Source organism: Pituophis catenifer, unplaced genomic scaffold (genome assembly GCF_029215685.1).
Source record: "Pituophis catenifer annectens isolate HBS135680 unplaced genomic scaffold, rPitCat1.0.hap2 SCAF_1, whole genome shotgun sequence".
NCBI lineage: Eukaryota > Metazoa > Chordata > Lepidosauria > Squamata > Colubridae > Pituophis > Pituophis catenifer.
In genome coordinates this window covers 90,633,032-90,651,495 of record NW_027256881.1, presented here as the reverse complement: position 1 = coordinate 90,651,495, position 18,464 = coordinate 90,633,032, and the positions used below count along the sequence as shown (strand labels likewise).

Below are 18,464 nucleotides of genomic sequence, written 5' to 3'. Positions count from 1 at the left end.
TTCTAACTAAAATTACAAACTAATTAATTTCAGATACATTTTGCTTGAAACACCCCAGATTTAATTCATGGATACGTTTTTTTCAGCTAGAATGCAGGGTCGGATGAAATGAAAAGGCGCAATTTATCAAACAATAAAGCAGCCATCCCCAAGACAGAGCTGCACTGAAGATGAAATGAGAAGTTGATTCTATCTCAGCCCCAAAAACAAGGGCCATCCTTATAATAACCTCCCCCAAAACCCAGGGGCTATCTTAATGTTGTGACTCCGACCCCCGAGGCCGACTTATCGGAGGGAGAAGGCTCCGAACATGAAGGAGAGGAGTTGGCCAGGCCTCCCTCTCCAGGACCCTCCTCTCTGGCAATGCCTCAGGTGTCTCCCAAAGGAGAAGAGATTGGCCAGGAGCCAAGTATCTCCTCGCAGTCGGACAGTGACGGAGATAAGTCTTGGCTGGATCCACGCCAGCGTTGGAGAGACAAGCGCACGCAGCAGAAAAGGAGGCGTGCCAGAGATTAAGCTGAGTCACTGGACCACACCCCACAGGAGATAAAAGGGGGTGAGGTGGCCATTCAGACTCTGTGACGGACAAAACTAACTACTAGCGAGTCACATTGTATCTTTGAAACAACGTTATCTGCCTTGGATTTAATACGGACTGGACTTGACAATTCTTGAACTGTGTGTATCTTGTTTGGGTTTATTTGACGGAGGAACAACCCCTCCCTTTATGAGTAAAGTTCTTGGCAAGCAACTACTGGGTTGCTGCCAATCCTCTTATCGAAAGAATTTGTTGTCTGCCAGTTTTATTTAACCCCTGACTATCTGTTTGTGTGCGTGTGTGAGACGGGGACAGAACAGAAGGAAATCCAGAATGTATCTGTACATCTAAATGACTGAGTTTATTTCTCAAAATAAGTGCTTACTAAATCACAGTCCAGAAGAAGAAAACAAAATGTTTGCTTGTCTCCCCACCTCCTTCCTTGGAACTTAAGCTTATTATTTAACTAGCTGGATCCCCGTACTTCGCTACGAAACTATGTTATCGGGCTTGATAAATTGGCATGAACAGCTTGAATCCTCCCCTATCCTATCCCCTTCTCTCCTTCAGCTTTGCCCCACAGAAACTTCTCCTATCCTAATCCCCTTCTCTGCCTCAGGCTTTCTAGCCCCTTTTCTCCATGAGGCTTGCCCCACAGAAGCCTGTCCTATGCTATCCCATTCTCTCCAGTTATTTTCAAGTTGGGAGGGGGAGTAGAACATCTAACTAATTAGCATCAGAGCGTGTTATAATAATATAGGAAATACTAATGCTCTGATGGTCATTTCGAAAAATTCTTTCTTAGTGAGCACCTAGAAGCCAAGAGGGACATACGTGGCAAATTTCAAGTTTGTAGGCTTTACAGTTCTTGAGATTTCATGATTAATGCATGAGTGGTTTTCGCTTTTATATATATAGATTAAATCACCAGATGAAATTGGAATGGATGTTAAGATCAGGAACCAGAATTGCAACTGAGGTTTAAGTTCCTGACCAGAAGTTGCAACTAAAAATAGTAAAGTTGTGGCTTAATTAAACCACAATTGTACTGTTCATAGGTAACTCAGTTATTATTTCAATGTAAGTACTATATTGAATTCAGAAGACTGCTTAAAATCATTAATTGCTAAAACTCAAAATGAGATCGTGAATCTTTTCCTATAATGTAACGCATAGCCTTTTGAATTGATCATCAATATCGGTTGTTGTTGTTTAAATGAGCTTATTATGGTTTGTCGTGTGGACCATGTTTCAACTACCCACATCCTTTTTAAGTACTCAATCTTACACAAATCTCAATAAAATGAAGAAGCATGGGAGGTGGAGAAGAAATTCAAACTCCATCACTCTCAAGTTTGTTCTGATTTGTAAAACTGTAGAAAGAATGGCAGAATCTAGGAGCGGAGTGAAAAGGGGAATCAGCCTAGAATCCTTACATAGCCACAAGAGAACTAAGCCCAACCCCTCTTGAATATTGTTCACCGTCATTTAACTCTAAGCAAGTGCTGACCATTACCCAAGCTGACTTCCAGTTGTGCAATACAACTACCTTCCTCACTTTCCTGCTGAATCCTTTATGCTTCCTAAATCTGAAGGAAAGGGAAGGTAGATCCATTTCATAGGCAGTGGGCAATTGGCACACTCACATCCAAGACTATATGGGCTGCTATCAACCATTTTCCCCCAGAAACTCCCATTTCGTACAAATTAACAGGACTGTCATAACTTAAATGCATGGATTTTGTTCCATTTTATTTTTCTATAATTTTCTGACAAGCGTACTGTCTCTAAAGCAAAAATGATGATTTGCTAAAAAATACTGTTACCACAAATGAAGCTGGTTTTGATTGGTCTGTGGAAAAGCAGCTAGAGAATGAAGATTACTAAGTAGCTGGACTCTGTAATGAGGCTGGATGTGGTGCATGCGATAGCTGAACATCTCCAACAGGGTATGCAAGATTCCCCAAGCATGAGACTTAAAAACTGTAGGCAGCAGTTGACCTGAGAAGAAAATAAATCCTGCCAATTATTTTCTAGTGAAAAATTAAGAAAAAGCCAGCTTTCTTGGGAGCAAAAATCCACCCAGATTCTTACATTTACAAACAACTCTCAACACAATATTCTTTCTAGTAAAATACTACCGCTATATAGAAATATAAAAATCTTAACAGAGGACCAGAAAAGGAGGCCCCTTTTTATAGGCATATTATTACTATACAAATAAGAGTATCAGTGTTTATTAAATCACCACTCCATTACACACAAGCTTAGAAGAACCTATTTAAAGGGCAGATCTTTAGTAAAAAGCTAAAGGTTCATACAATCTGAAGAAAAACCAGAGAATATATCAATTCCTTGTAGTGTAGCTTCAGATATCAATCTAACACCAAAAAAATTGGTTGGGTTCACACACTGCACTGTAACAAAATGTATTATGTTTAACTGTAATTTAAAGACTGACTCAATTACAGGGGTGATGAGTGTACAATTGGGACAGGGGTGTCAAACTGGCGGCTTGCGGGCCGGATGTGTCACGTGTAGGCCACGCCCACCGAGCCCAGCAAAGGGAAAAAATGTCATGAAACTACGGGATGGCAACTTGACGCCACGGGTTTGACACCCGTGCATTAGGATAATTGAAAAAAAAGTTAAGGATACATCATCATGGAGAAAATCTATGTAGTCACTAGGAACTGAAAATGACTTGATGGCACAATGAATTTAGCAGGTGAGATGAATATTGTGAATTGTATATGATATAGTTAATTAGGTATGGATTCAATTTATTATGATTTATTCCACAGATCATTCTTCTGAAATAATAGCCTATTATGTATGAATAAAGCGGATCGCAAATTAACCTTGGGCCAATCATTCTCACTCTAAACTGTTTAGCAAGATTATTTTCAGTTTTCAAGGTTTTAAATATTTTATCTGAAATTTCTGAAAGGCAGAAATTAAAAAAAACATGATTAGAATATACATTATAATCTAAATATTGTCTCTGGCAGACTTACATTTTGAAGGGATAAATTTCAATTTCACCAAAGTATATTTATATGAGAAAATAAGTATAGCTTCTTCTATCAATTTTAGCTAATATGGCAAATGGTTGGATTGTGGAGGCTGTAATCAATCAATTTCTGGAAGGTTACAAATTAATTGACATCAACTAATATGAGAACAGGCAAACTTTTCTCCCGAGAGACTGAGTCTCCCGGGACTTATGTCTGACTGATCAGATATAATACCCCATATTCTTTAGATTATTGCATAGAGTTAAGGAATGGTTTCTTTGATACTATAATGTGCAAAGAAGCAATTAGGTAAAACAATTCTTGCAGGATCCTGTTATTGTAACCTTGCAATTAAGGTAATGTTAATATTCATCTTCTTGTCTGGACTAGCTTGAGGGATTGACATTAATCTTGAAATCTGAAAATACATCTCTTCCTCACCCCCTTGCCTTTTTTAGTCTAAGAAACTAGAGATGTTTACTATCCTCCCATTCCTTCTGCAGACTAAGCTGTCTCTTATCTGACTGTTGTGGCTCCTCCTCCTTCTGTCTCTCAAGGACATCCTACAGACCAATTCAACTGCTGATGATTCGGTTTGGAATTTATATCATTAAAAATTAGCAGTCCAAAAGAATATTAATCAATGAAGTTTTCTTACTGATAAAACCTTTGATGCCCAAGGATTCTATTTCCATGTAAACCAGCAGACGACTGTATGTTTCCACAAGAGCTGGAGCTAAGGCCAAGCTAGACTTTGCATGGGCCAGTTTTATTACCCTGGTGGCTATGCTATGAATAAGGCTGGAAAAAAGAAGAAGAAGATATTATTTTCCATAACAAATTCTAAAAATTAGGACTTTAGGATTCAGGAAAAGCAGTCAGGTTTGCGTAACACAACACTGAAGGTATACATCACTTTCTTAATATTCCAATGACTGCTCAGCCATGATTGGCAACCCCACTGTAATTCAGCATGTCACAATACAGAGAATCCATCAATTTTGATTGGTACTAACCAGAATTCAAAATCATAGTTATTTGTTGGGTTTCAAACTGTAGTTAAGGCCTAGTCAATCATGGCTAACATTTTCCGGACTGAGTGCCCAAAGCGCGCGCCTGCAAATGCGTGCATCCCCGAACCCCTGAAATGCAATGCGCACATGGCCTCATGTATGCACCCCACCCTGTGCATGCATGCACGTACGGCCCCTGCGCACATGCACATGCGGGCCCCCGCACATGCCCTGCCCCCGCACATGCACGGCAGACACCTGAAGACCAGCTGGCTGGTGGGAGGCACACACACATACATGGCGGAACTGAACTGGGGCGACGGCTCGCGTGCTCACAAAGAGGGCGCTGCGTGACACCTCTGGCAAGCATGCCATAGGTTTGCCATCACAGACCTAGATGCTTAACCACAAAGAAGCCATCAGAATCATAAAGCAGCTGGCAAGGCTAGGGTTAAGAAGAGTCCACATTCATGCTAACTACCCACTCCAGTTGAAGAGACTCACGGAGAGCCTATGGCCTTTATAAGGTATTTTAATTTAATATTTGAAAAAATAAACACCCAGAGTGTTTTGACATGTCAGGCAAATGCATCTACTGTTGTTACTGATTATATTTTACCTCATTTTGGCATGAACTGTGAGGGAGTCCAAGAGGTTCATTGGCAGTGGTGTGATTGAGCCCGAGGCCATACAGTTGGTTCCTGGGAGAGGTATTCTCATGTTGCCATTCCCATAAATAGTTTCCACCAGAACACCCATGGGTAACGTAAAGCATTCTGAATTAGTGGAATAAGCATTGCATAGCAAAGCGATCTTGTAGTCATTCATGTGAAGACTTTTATTCCTCAGACTCTGTTGCAAGAACCTGGACACGCAAAGATGAATGGGAGAAATTTGTACAAAAGATCTGACATACGCTAGTCATCAAAAATATATATGTGATAATAGTATGTTAAGAGTCATGGGAACATCAACTTTTTCTGCAGAATAAGACAGACACTACTTGGAGTGAATCGTAGTTAAATTAGTGCAACACCTACTCAAGTCACCTCTTCTTACCACATGGCCTAATTCTACGTAGTTGCTCTTTAGGCAAATAGAGGAACAATTCATAAATCTCAGGTAGCCCCATTAGAACAACTCTAAATTGAGTTGCCAAAATTTTCCAATGTTTCTGCCTTGCCAATAAATAAAATGGGCATATCAAACTTTTGCTAGGCTGAATACATCTATTTTACCTTTTTTTTAAAGATTAAAAAAAATGAAACTAAAACCTTGACAAAACCGAACAAAAGTAATAGGGCAGAAAAGTCGCCCTTACCAAATAAAATGATTTATTTGTAATAATAATCACAGAAAAAAATAATTCACCTGTAGTATTGCAAATAATTTATAATATACCTTATACTTAAGGCTTCAAAAGCCCTTTAAAATAAGACCATCTTTATCATAAAACATAGAACGGCTACTAGGAAATTAGATAAGCTTCATTCCTGAATTTCCTTTAAACTGCATCTCAAGGATGGTTATTTCCTTCCTTCTTTTGTTTAGTAGGAATTGCTCTATTTTATTGGTCTTTTAACTCTCAAGACTGTTTTGTCATCCTAAAATTTTACTGCAATGCTGGTTTCAAATGCTATCAGGTGATAATGTTTCCCCCCCCACCCCCCCCCCCAAATTCCAGTCCGGCTTCAGGCCCGGGTACAGCACGGAAACGGCATTGGTCGCGTTGGTTGATGATCTCTGGAGGGCTCGGGACAGAGGTTGCTCCTCTGTTCTGGTCCTATTAGACCTCTCAGCGGCTTTTGATACCATCGACCATGGTATCATGCTGCGCCGGTTGGAGGGGTTGGGAGTGGGAGGCACTGTTTTACGGTGGTTCTCCTCCTATCTCTCCGACAGGTCGCAGTCTGTGTTGGCTGGAGGGCAGAGGTCGACCTCAAGGCACTTGGTTTGTGGGGTGCCACAAGGGTCGGTCCTCTCGCCTCTCCTGTTCAACATTTATGTGAAGCCGCTGGGCGAGATCATCCGTGGTTTTGGGGTGCAGTGCCATCTGTACGCTGATGACACCCAGCTGTACATCTCCACCCCAGACCACCCCAACGATGCCCTTGAAGTGATGTCCCGGTGCCTGGAGGCGGTGCGGGTCTGGATGGGGCGGAACAGGCTCCGACTCAATCCCTCCAAGACTGAGTGGCTGTGGCTGCCGGCGTCCCGATATAGTCAGCTGGTGCCATCGCTGACTATTGGGGGCGAGACATTGGCCCCCACGGAGAGGGCTCGCAATCTGGGTGTCCTCCTGGACGCACGGCTGTCCTTAGAAGAGCATTTGACGGCCGTGGCCAGGGGGGCTTTCTATCAGGTTCGCCTGATACGCCAGTTGCGCCCCTTTCTGGATCGGGACTCCCTATGCACGGTCACTCATGCCCTCGTTACTTCCCGCCTTGACTACTGTAATGCTCTCTACATGGGGCTCCCCTTGAGGAGCACTCGGAGGCTCCAACTGGTGCAGAATGCGGCCGCGCGGGTACTTATGGGGGCGGCATGGCGCTCCCACGTGACACCTCTCCTGCGCGAGCTGCATTGGCTTCCGGTGGTCTTCCGAGTGCGCTTCAAGGTGTTGGTTCTCATCTTCAAAGCGCTCCATGGCTTAGGACCCAGTTATTTACGAGACCACCTTCTGCCTCCGATAACCTCCCACCGGCCAACACGCTCCCACAGAGAGGGTCTCCTCAGGGTGCCGTCTGTCAGGCAATGTCGGCTGGCGACCCCCCGGGGAAGAGCCTTCTCTGTGGGGGCACCCGCCCTCTGGAATGAGCTGCCCCCAGGGATACGACTAATCCCGGATCTCCGGACCTTCCGCCGGGCCCTGAAGACGTTTTTATTTCAGCAAGCCGGGCTGGGTTAAAAAATTTTTTAATTGGTGAATTTTATGGGTAATGGGGTTTTAAATTGGAGAAGCCTAAGATAATTTAATTCTGTTTTAATGTATTTTAATATTTGTATTGTGTGTTTTTAATTTTGGCTGTTCACCGCCCCGAGTCCTTCGGGAGAGGGGGCGGTATAAAAATTTAATAAATAAATAAATAAATAAATAAAATTCAGGATTTATGTTTCCTGTTTTTAAGCATTCATTTTTGATGCTCTGTAATTACAGGATTTGGTGTACATTTAATGTAAAAGTTAAAATATATACTTCTTTTGGGTGGGTATCACTGTTCATCCTCTTTTCAGAGATTCCAGGATGATCATTATTGAAAAGGATGGTCATTATTTACAAAACATAATTACTCGTGATGGAGCTTGAGAGAATGAGGAATTGGAATCTGTAGTTTAGAATTATCACTATGAGCCTTTCTGTTCAGATGTATCCAGATACAGGTCATTGCAAAAGCATGGGTTGACTGCGGTTTGTTGATATCAGGCACAGGAATGCACTAAGGGAAAAAGGAACATATTGTTAAATTATATTCCGTAATTATTCAGCAAATAGATATGACAAATCAAAATTTAGAAACAGAGTAACTGCATTTTCAGAAACTTACCTTATGTATCTGTTGAGGTAACTATTTCTTAAAATATGTTACCAATTCAAACTGCTAATACTCACCTTTGTGTTTTCTCTCTCTTTTTTTCAACTTGACCATGCAATCAGGGTTGCTTAATTTTGCCAAATGTCAGATTGTCTACTTTATCTCTGAGCGTCTTCTTCCAATCTAACTTTTACTCTTTGGAACAGACCTCTGAACTATGTTGTTAGCCTTACTAGGTAGTCGGACAAGAAGCACACCCAGAAATATGAACTCTATCTTGTAAATTTCATTAACCAGTGGGAGATCTTGAAAAGTATACTATTCCTTCATTCCCTGCATGGGGCAACAATCTAACAGTTGCCATAATGGGCATTTTTGGGTATGAACTTGGCTATCATATCTGAAGTCGTAAATCATTTTTAAAAACAGTCTCATATAATGCCCATTACAAATATCCATCTTCGAAAGAGTTTGTCATGTCAATATTATATATAATTATATATAAATTCTTTAGGGTTGTAAAAAGGGTATTATACAAAACAAATATCACAGTAATATCTTTAGTGGGGTTACCAAAGATGCATAGCTGGGAAAAGCCAATAGAGAAACCAAATTATCTACAACTAAGCCTGGATTTATAAACTTTCCCAAACTATAAACTTGTATTTTCAATAAAATGTTATCCTATCCAACACAACTTTTAAATACAGATACAGAAAACTTTACAGGAAGATACAGAGTTGTACCTTCTGCCTACAGGGGACAGTGGCATCCAAGTCTCAAATGAATTGAGTATGATGTTATATGGATGTTACCTACAATGAAGTTTTAAATTTAAACCTCAAGAGAGGAGATTTTAGACCAACAGTGCCCAATGTCCAGGAAGATTCAGACTCCCCTTTGCCAAATAATCCCCTGTGAGAAAAGGATTGGTTTTATCTCTTGGATATCAGTTAAAAGTGAACCATAAGTAATAATAGTAAAATATTTTAAATGGTGACTCACTTCCTTCTCAGGATAGAGGAGGTCAAAGAGCTTCATTACAGGAAGAAAGTCGCCTAATGCATTTTTCTGAATGCTTCCCGAGATGAACTGTAATAATACCCACATCAAATGGTCTCGGCCTTTGATCAGGCCACGTCCTGCCAACTGTAAGACAGACAAACAAATTCCATGAATACCAAATACACACTCCTAAGTAAGCTCTCACAAGATTCTAAAAATGATACATTTAGACACCTGCAAAAATGCTTTTCCCCACAAGTTATTTGCCAACGCTGAGGTAACACCAACTGTTCTGATTCTAGGCAACCAATTTTGTGGTATATATTGATGTACAATGACAATAATACTACTATACTCAATATTAAAAACTGTGTGGGAAGGGGGATCAACATTTTATACTCAGGCAAAAGCATCAATAGTTCTCAAAGGTACCTGCTTCCTGTAAAAATCCCACCTAATTTCAAAAATCAGATATATTATGAGAGAGACATCTATCAGAGTAGGATCTCTAGGGCTGTGCAAAGTGCACACATATGCAGAGACAGTCAAGAACAGCTTCTGAAACAGGCCTGAAAAATAAAGTGGCTTGAAATATGTTTTGCATATGTTTTCTGTGCTTTGGGCAGCTTTTTCTCACAGGCTTTCGATAACCCTGGTGCTTGTCTATTAAAACAAGAAGGGTAACTTTCTGAAAAACAGTATCATGTCATATGAGGAAAGTGAAGCAGTTTTTGTGTTCCACATCATTCAGTCTGAATAACAGATAGTTTCTGTTATTAGGTAATATACCAAACACTTCCTGTGTATTTTTTCATTACTGGCCAGTTCTGTCCTGCTATGAATACCTGATGTTAATCTTTACTGTTAAAACAACCATTGTTGGGATACTGTTTTGCCAATGCTTGCATGTAAAGTCACATGCAGATCTCTAGGTACTCACTTACCAAACTAACTGGTGCCAATTTGACTCATCTATTTGATCTTACTGAAAACCTACCTTCTGATGCAGAGACAGGACCATGTGAGGGAAGCTTGCGAACTGAAAAAGTACAAAGAAGATAAGCTGACTGGAGAGATGCTGCCATAGCAACTGGCTGGTTCCACCATCATCAAATTTCTCCTCCGTCTCTGAGCGCTCCATGGCATATACCACCAAATCGACCAACTGGTCCTCCAGCACAGGACATCGCTGTTTGTGCTGCAAAGTAGAAATCAGATACAACATTCCAAAAACTAGCGTTTATCATTTTCACGCTTTACTTTAGTAAATTGGGAAGCATGACATAAAACATTTACAAGGTAAGCCAATGCATTAAAACTGTCTGATGTTACAGGTCACTTTAAATCATATTCTGTTTATTATGCCAATTTACCAAGCCCCTTCTCTATGGAATTGACTGGAAAGACTGTTCTTGAGAATATAGTTCCATGATGCATTTTTGATTAACAAATCTAGAAATATGATATTTTGGAACAATGCCGTAATTGATTTGTTTTGACTCACCTATTCCTAATAATTGAAAAACTCAAGTAATATAAGTAAAAACAAACTTCCATTTACCATACAGATCATGCTTTTCTATTCCTTCTTTTTCACCCTGTGCACTTTTTATTTTATTTATAATTAATTAAGCATGATTTTAAGTTAATTTACAAAAACTGGGAGGGATATCAAACATATATTCTCTTCCTTATTCAGACTTAATTTGCCACAAGTCAGTAATTTAAATAGAATGGGTTAGAGCACAGGTGTCAAACTCAAGGCCTGTGGGCTGGATTCAGCCTATGGGGTGCTTAGATCTGGCCCACGGGGTCACCCTGAAAACAGTGAAGGACCGGCCCGTAGTGCCTCTGCCAGCAAAATCAGAGCTCGGAAGGACTCTGGGACCACCCCAGCCACTCCCATCCCGGCCTGAGGTCATACACAATCCTGATGCGGCCCTCAATGAAATTGAATTTGACACCTCGGGTTAGAGGAAAAAAAGACAAGGTGCTTATACCTACATATTAGTATGTATGTGGTTTGATGTTACCCATAGACAAATTGATTCTATGCATGGATCCTTGTAAGCCAGATGCAGGAGATAAATGAAAGAGCAGGAATAAGCCTTAGTAATCTCGAAGCTGCACTTTGAACTCCTTCAGTAATGCCATAAATAAAGCCTTTGCTTTTATTTAACTGGAGCTATCACGTTGCCCAAATAACTGTGGTTCGCATAATTAGTTTTAAAACATCCAAAAGTGATTTGAGAAATCGGTTGCTGAAAGCAGCGATTGCTCCAGTTTAAAACAGTACTAGATCTGTTTTACCGGTGGGTACCAGCAAACGGATGGAGAAGTTCTGAACTTTTCTCAGCTGTATAGAGGACATAAAAAGGAGAGAATGAGCCTCAGGCTTCTTGCTGCTCATTACCTCTTCATAAAACTCCACATGGCTTGGCATGTAAACGTAGTCACTGCACTCATTCAATTCTGCTTTCTAACTCTTCATGTTACTCCCAAACAGCCTTATTGGATTTGGGAAGAGACTTGAGCATTATGTAAGAAGCATTCCACTGAAATGTCCAGCGGTGGAACAATGCCTCTTGCAGCCTTGCCTTGTATTGTTCTATCTATCTATCTATCTATCTATCTATCTATCTATCTATCTATCTATCTATCATTCATCTACCTACCTAACCTACCTACCTAGGGGTGAAATCCAAATATTTTTACTACTGGTTCTGTGGCCGTGGCTTGGTGGACATGGTGTGGCTTGGTGGGCATGGCAGGGGAAAGATACTGCAAAATCCCCATTCCCTCCCCACTCCTGGGAGAAGGATATTGCAAAATCTCCATTCCCACCCCACTCTCGGGCCAGCCAGAGGTGGTACTTGCCGGTTCTCCAAACTGCTCAAAATTTCCACTACTGGTTCTCCAGAACCTGTCAGAACCTGCTGGATTTCACCCCTGCTACCTACCTACCTATACACCCACCCACCCATTTGAATATTGGCCTGCTCTTTGACTATAGTCTATACCTAACGCTTTGCATTTTAACAATACTTCTCTGTATTTTGAACTCTGAATTGGGTTTTGATTATCCCTCTTATAATTTACAGTTTTGTAATCATCTCCATGTCTACATGACACATGGCAATCTAGATTAAACTTTGTACTTGGACATTCCAGACTGGAACTTTATAAGATATAGTAAGACTGTAATTTTTACAAGTAAGTAATTGTGTGGATTCAGGTTCTCTCTGACGTTGCTATAAAACTAACTCGATCCATTTCTGAGATATTTTTTTTAAAAAACCCTCAAAGAATATTGGTTTTACATTATGGACCTGTAACATAACACAGCTTTAGCATGAAGAAAAATATATTATTTTAAAGAGACAATACAGAAAAGATACGGAGCTGTTTGGAATCTAATCGTGAAAATGCTGCGTCCCTTTCTAGAGGCAAAAAAAAGAAGGGGGGATTTGGGGGTTGTTGTTTTTTTTTTGAAAAAAATTTGCCATGGTATCCAAATATGATTTAAGTCAATACATTTTAGCCCTCCTTTTCATGAATTTTCCTTTGACTAACAGATAGCCTACAATACACCTCTGAATTAAAAAAGAAAAAGAAAAAAGAAAAACCTTGTGAAAAGAGATACTTATTCTAGCCTAAATCAGAGGGGGTCACTTTTTGCCATGAAAAAGGGATTATGCTTTCCAATTAACCATACAATGTGAGAATGGCAAAATTTTGGACACAATCGGAGAACAGCACTCTCTCTTCCACATGCTCTTTGCCAGCTCAAAACTGCCCCAAGTTACAATTCTAGCTGAGCTTTCTTAAACATGCTTAAAAACAGAAGAATTCTAATAAAAAAAAAAAGAGAAAGCATTAGTTGCTTCTGACTCTCTTTCAAAATCACAATGCCATCATCACAACTCAACCACATTACAATTTTTACAAAGGGCAATATCAACACCAGTTGAGAATACTTTTTTTTCCCAAATGCAGCTAATTATGAAGCAGAGCAGAATGCAACAGACAATACTACAAACTATTCAATGATTCAACATGCAAAAACTACTGTGTTCAGGGCTTGAAATTCACTATAATTTGATATGGAGAAATACAGCATTGTGGGTGGTAATTATCAAGACAGGATATATCATTAAAGTAAAATTCATGATTTTTTTAAAATTTTTATTTTGGAAAAAAAAAAAAATAGAAAAGCCAATTCTTGGCTTCCACCATACTCTTAACTTGACCAGGAAATGGAAGCCACAAAGCAGCAGATATATCAGTTGTTCTCAGTAGTTCTAAGGGAAAAAGAAGTTTAACAAAAAAAATCCTATTGGGGTCTTAGCTTTTGCTGAGTTTTGCTCTTGTCAACTATGTATTTACTCTCAGTGCTTTGACACAAGGGAAGATCGAAGTCAAACTGTTAAGAGGACAACATCTGACAGAAGTACAGGCAAGATTTCATGTTTTTCAACTTCAACCTCATGTTTTCTTCCAAAAGTCAGTAGTACTTGTCAGTGTATTTCTTTCTGTACTGAAGGTGCCAAACTATGAAGTGAACCAGTTTGATTTTCAGGACATATCCATGCTATTTTCTTGGCAATTGTATGGGAGTGGCCTGCCCTTGCCTTCTTCTGGAAGTTTCTCAAGTTCTAAGTCCACCATACAGCCCTGGTATTTCCCATTACTCTCCCTTCCTAGTATTATACCAGGTCCAACTTTTAGTTTCCAAACCCAAGTAAGCTACGTGATGCTACATGCTGAAGTTTTGGACTATATGCTTCTATGGTTACAGGATTAACATGACTTTCTTGTGTAGAAACCAGCCACTACAATAAAATAGCTCAACTCTTTTAAGAGAAGCTTCCCTTTCTTAGGTAGCAACTGAATACATGAAAATGATACCTCACTCTCTGATTTCAACTGTCACTGGAAGAGCCAGCATTTTTCAATATATAGTTCTGAAAAAATGTAACTATATTAAACTACTTGACAATTAAGCTATTTGTAAACATTAAAATTCAAGAGCCCCATTCTCATGTACAAGGTACAGAATATGGACTCTCATTCCTGTAGTTTGAATCTCTTTCTTTTGAAAGCTGCATAAATCATTTTTTCATTATTCTTTCACATTTTACGTGAAAACTGGCTCAGTGGGGACAAGCATCAATATATGGAGGAACCTTAGTGGATATATTAGTTCTAAGAACACTCTGAACTGCACCAACCTGTGGACATAGCAGGGTGGATTTGATTTAAATCAAGTCGATTTGAATCATGATTTAAATCACTAGTAAAAAAGCTTGATTTAAATCAACTCGATTTAAATCATAATTTTTAAAGAGCAATTGTCATCTCTGTCCCACAGCGGCTCCTCCTCTGACCTGCTGTTGACTCACCGACAGTCCCATTCACTTTAATGGGATGGTTGGTGATGCGACAAGATGAGGGATGTGGCGGGCAGCAGGTGAGTGGATGCCCGCTAACAGCGCTGCCATGATGGATCTGAAATGACAGATGCTCTTTAAATGTAAGAACTCATTCTTGCTGGTAGTTATAATCTCTAATATTATTATTTGCAAACAAAGTGAAGGTTTTCTACTTAGCTTGCAGAGCTTTGATTTATTGAATGAGTTTGCCAAAAATGTAAATATTGCAGAATATACAGCCTCATGCTACATAACTAAGCTCCATTTCATGCTGAATAAACTAAATTATTATCTTATGTATCTTAAATAGAAAACTATCTTTAGATAGATTTTTCCTCCAAAAGCATTTTATTAAGATAAAGTTGATAAAAATAAAAAAAATCTGATTTAAATAAAAAAATCTGATATTTTTTTTAAATACATTTTTATCCACTCTGGGACATAGAGATCATGCACCTCTTCAGCTGATTTGTAAAATTCATTTTACTTAAAATCAATATCAGCAGGTAATTTTAAGAAATCCTCTGTAATGATAGCAAGTTAACTTTCTTAAAAGAATAACAAAAATAAGGTTTGATATATGAAACTCAATAAAGAACAATTCAAAGCCCAGTTTCTATTGATTTTAGATTTTTTTTTAAAAAAAATACTTTTAGTAACCATTGTAAAAAATAATCAATAGAAATGAAATTGCCAGTTTTAATTTGAACTGACCACAAAGAAATGGTCTTTTGAAAACAATGCAATATGCCTGTGCCCCTTAGAGAAGAGTGCCAGTTATTGTGTTCCTTATAAATTTTACCTGTACAACAAATTTCAGTAGTGGTAGAAACAGAACAACTATGCAATAAAGACTCTTTGGACTACCCTGTAGAGAAATACTTAAGAGGCCTATGCTGAGGCCATTAGCAGATCTAATTTTTAATGTGCAGATTAGCAGAAAGACTGAGCACAGGTCTAAATGGGTGTTCCTGTACTGGTCAGCATAGCCAAAATATTCCTTAATCCGGCTATTACTTCTAGACCTGCAAGTCCACTAACCAAAATGTTCATAATCTCTTTCTCTTAGACAAGGGTGATAATTTCATTGATTGACTCAAGTTCAGATTCTTGTTGCACTTTTCCAGCACCATTTATAGGTTTAGATCTGAATAGTTTTCATATTCCATTTTGAACATTGTAAACTACAAATCTGCATGTAATACAAAATGTTTAATTCAATTCAAAAGGCCAATTCAATACTTAATGCATAACCTTTGGCCTGAAGCCAGAGACTGAACTGCAGCAAACACTAAATCTTAGGACCAATTAAATAATTTAATACCTTAAAAAGATTTTGTAAAAAAAAAAATCTAAACATGGTAAAAATTTTGCTTGAAGAAATAGGGACTGAAAAGAAGATAAATCTTAAACTAACCCTTAATAAGGGGTGATGTTAGTAAGACTGATGATACAATCCTTTTATCTATAAATCATGACTGCAGAAAGGAAAGCGTTGTTATGAAAAATGAACTATCCACGTACTCTTCTATTCATGAGTCCAGATTCTGAATGCTCAAATATCTGAGAAATTTCACAAGCATCTATATAGGCTTTGTTTTAATTCTTGTATTTTAATTTATTTAGGCTAATATTTGCATTGGGTTTTTTTTAAATATTGCTCTGGACATCCTGGGAAAAAGGACAGTATACAAATGATGATGATCACAATAATTATAATTGAAGTGGAATAAGATCTGGGGCTATTGTTTGGACTAGAAATATACAGAAACAACAACTTTGAAGCAAAAAAAAAAAAAAAATACCAGAGGAAAATTTTCAAACAGCGTGTTCCTTAAGAGTCAATGTTCCATCTTCTTAAGAGAGGTGTTATGAACATAATTGTCCTATTCAGCCACTTTGGTGATCTAATTACAGAAAGAAATATTGGAGAAGTCCTTTGAGATTTTCTAATCCCAAAGGGATTATTCTTGGAAATAAAAAATAAAATAAAAGGACAGAATTATTACTGGAATGCATGCCAGAAATAGAATGCCAGAAAAAAATATTCTTTGCCTCGGGATAATTATATGAAACAAATAACCAACAATCCTTTTGCAATAATGTTTACACTGCTCCTCTTACCCACAGAATCTGTTTCCAAGTACATCAAGGAAGACAGAATACATGGGTGGGCCATACCACATTTAACTTTGTATCATTGGATCTTTATCTGCAGGGGAAAACCACACTTGTCACATGAAGTGGTATGAGCAGGCAGGCTCCTATTTTTGTGTATTTCAACAACGATCTGTTAACAATGTGCAATATCAAATGAATGCAATTCTGGTGCATTTCTAAGTCTAAAGAGATTTCAATATATCCCAGTTTCCCAGCAGGTTGTCTCTCAACCACTGGTTTGCACAATTTGAATATTAGCCAGCTGATGGAATTTTCAGCATCGTCTCTGTATTCCCATCAAGAAATGTCACACACGATCCTTCCATGCTTTCCACTGACAAATGAACAAGAAATTCACAGACTGTTGTTATTATGGCAGCACACCTACAACTCAGTTTGTCAGCATTTCCATCAAAAAAGAACCATTAATTCCGGGTTTTGTTGCTTGACGATAACTGTTTGTTCTCAGAAAATTGAGATTAAATGACAAGGTTCAGTGTTTCATAAGTCACCACGCATTAGGCAATAACTTTTAAATTTCATTTCTCAAACTAGTATCATGGAATTTTGAAGTGTTTAACTCACAAAATCTTCATTCTTAATTCAAAAGCGTTTGTTTACTGTAAAGTTGAAAGAAGAACTCAGGGAGGCAATAGGGAGGGGTCCATAAACATTGCAGAAAGGAATTATCTTGTTTATAAACATTTGGAGCTCTATGTTTTTCAATACAGAGCTTGTTTCCCTTTCAAGGAAGAAAGTGGTGTCTCTTGAAGCACTTAATCTGGTTTGAATGAATGAAGAGGAGGGAAATACTGCTTTAACTTCATATATAGAAAACTCAGAATCTTTATGGTAATGTTTGTTTCTGATCATATCAGAAAAAGAAGCTCTTTAACAGAGATAAAGTTAAAATTCAAGAATACAGCTTAAGAAAAGCTAACAAAGTTAGTTCCAAAAATGCTTTTCGAAAATCAACTGGAGTTTCTTGGATGAGAAGTGAAACGTCTTCAAGAGGGGAAAAAAAAAACCCCACCAAGAAAGTCCAGTTGCTTTTTGAAAAGCACCTTTGGGACAACCATGATCTGGATGATTAAGAAGCTCCATAGACATCGAACAAAATAGACACACATGTTAAAAGTAGTATGAGTAACTCTACTCTGGGAACTCCTGTAGATCAATGACTATTTTATGTATCAAGTTTGTCTGTTATGCATATATGCTTTATGGGATGCAAATCTCCTAAAAAGCATATAGAATAATAGCATTTATAAATACCAAAAGACCCAACATCAGTTTCCTATTCAGGTAATGCAGAAAGGAGAATAGCAATAGCACTTAGACTTATATACCACTTCACAGTGCTTTTCAGCCCTCTCTAAGCAGTTTTAGAGTCAGCATATTGCCTCCAACAATCTGTGTCCTCATTTTACCGAGCTCAGAAGGCTGGAAGGCTGAGTCAACCTTGAGTCTGGTGAGAATCGAACTGCCAAATTGTAGGCAGCTGGCAGTCAGCATCAGTAGCCTGCAGTACTGCATTCTAATCACTGCTTCACTGCGGCTCCTGAATGAATTGTAATTGTGTTGCTATGCTAATTTTTGTAAAGCATTTTGTGATTTTTTTTTTTTAATGAAGACTGATATCTTCACAAAATAACAATAGATTGATCGACGTATCTTTAAGGACTTTCTCATTTGTATGAAGAATGCCCTGGACTCTTAAAATCTATGGGTTTAGCCATCAAGCAACACTGCATGTCCCTTTGTCA

At 38.6% G+C, this 18,464-nt stretch overlaps 1 protein-coding gene across 2 annotated transcripts in view; it reads right to left on the bottom strand.

The window, feature by feature from the left end:
- MED23 (mediator complex subunit 23) overlaps positions 1-18,464 on the bottom strand; it is a 48,896-nt gene that overhangs the window by 17,401 nt on the left and 13,031 nt on the right. For both annotated transcript variants that reach the window (XM_070932709.1, XM_070932711.1), the window contains 6 exons: positions 10,104-10,304; positions 9,107-9,250; positions 7,860-8,005; positions 5,188-5,433; positions 4,214-4,356; positions 2,365-2,539 (listed from right to left, as the gene is read on the bottom strand). In XM_070932709.1, the coding sequence (XP_070788810.1) occupies positions 2,365-2,539; positions 4,214-4,356; positions 5,188-5,433; positions 7,860-8,005; positions 9,107-9,250; positions 10,104-10,304 (1,055 nt within the window). The remainder of the gene's footprint in view (positions 1-2,364; positions 2,540-4,213; positions 4,357-5,187; positions 5,434-7,859; positions 8,006-9,106; positions 9,251-10,103; positions 10,305-18,464) is intronic.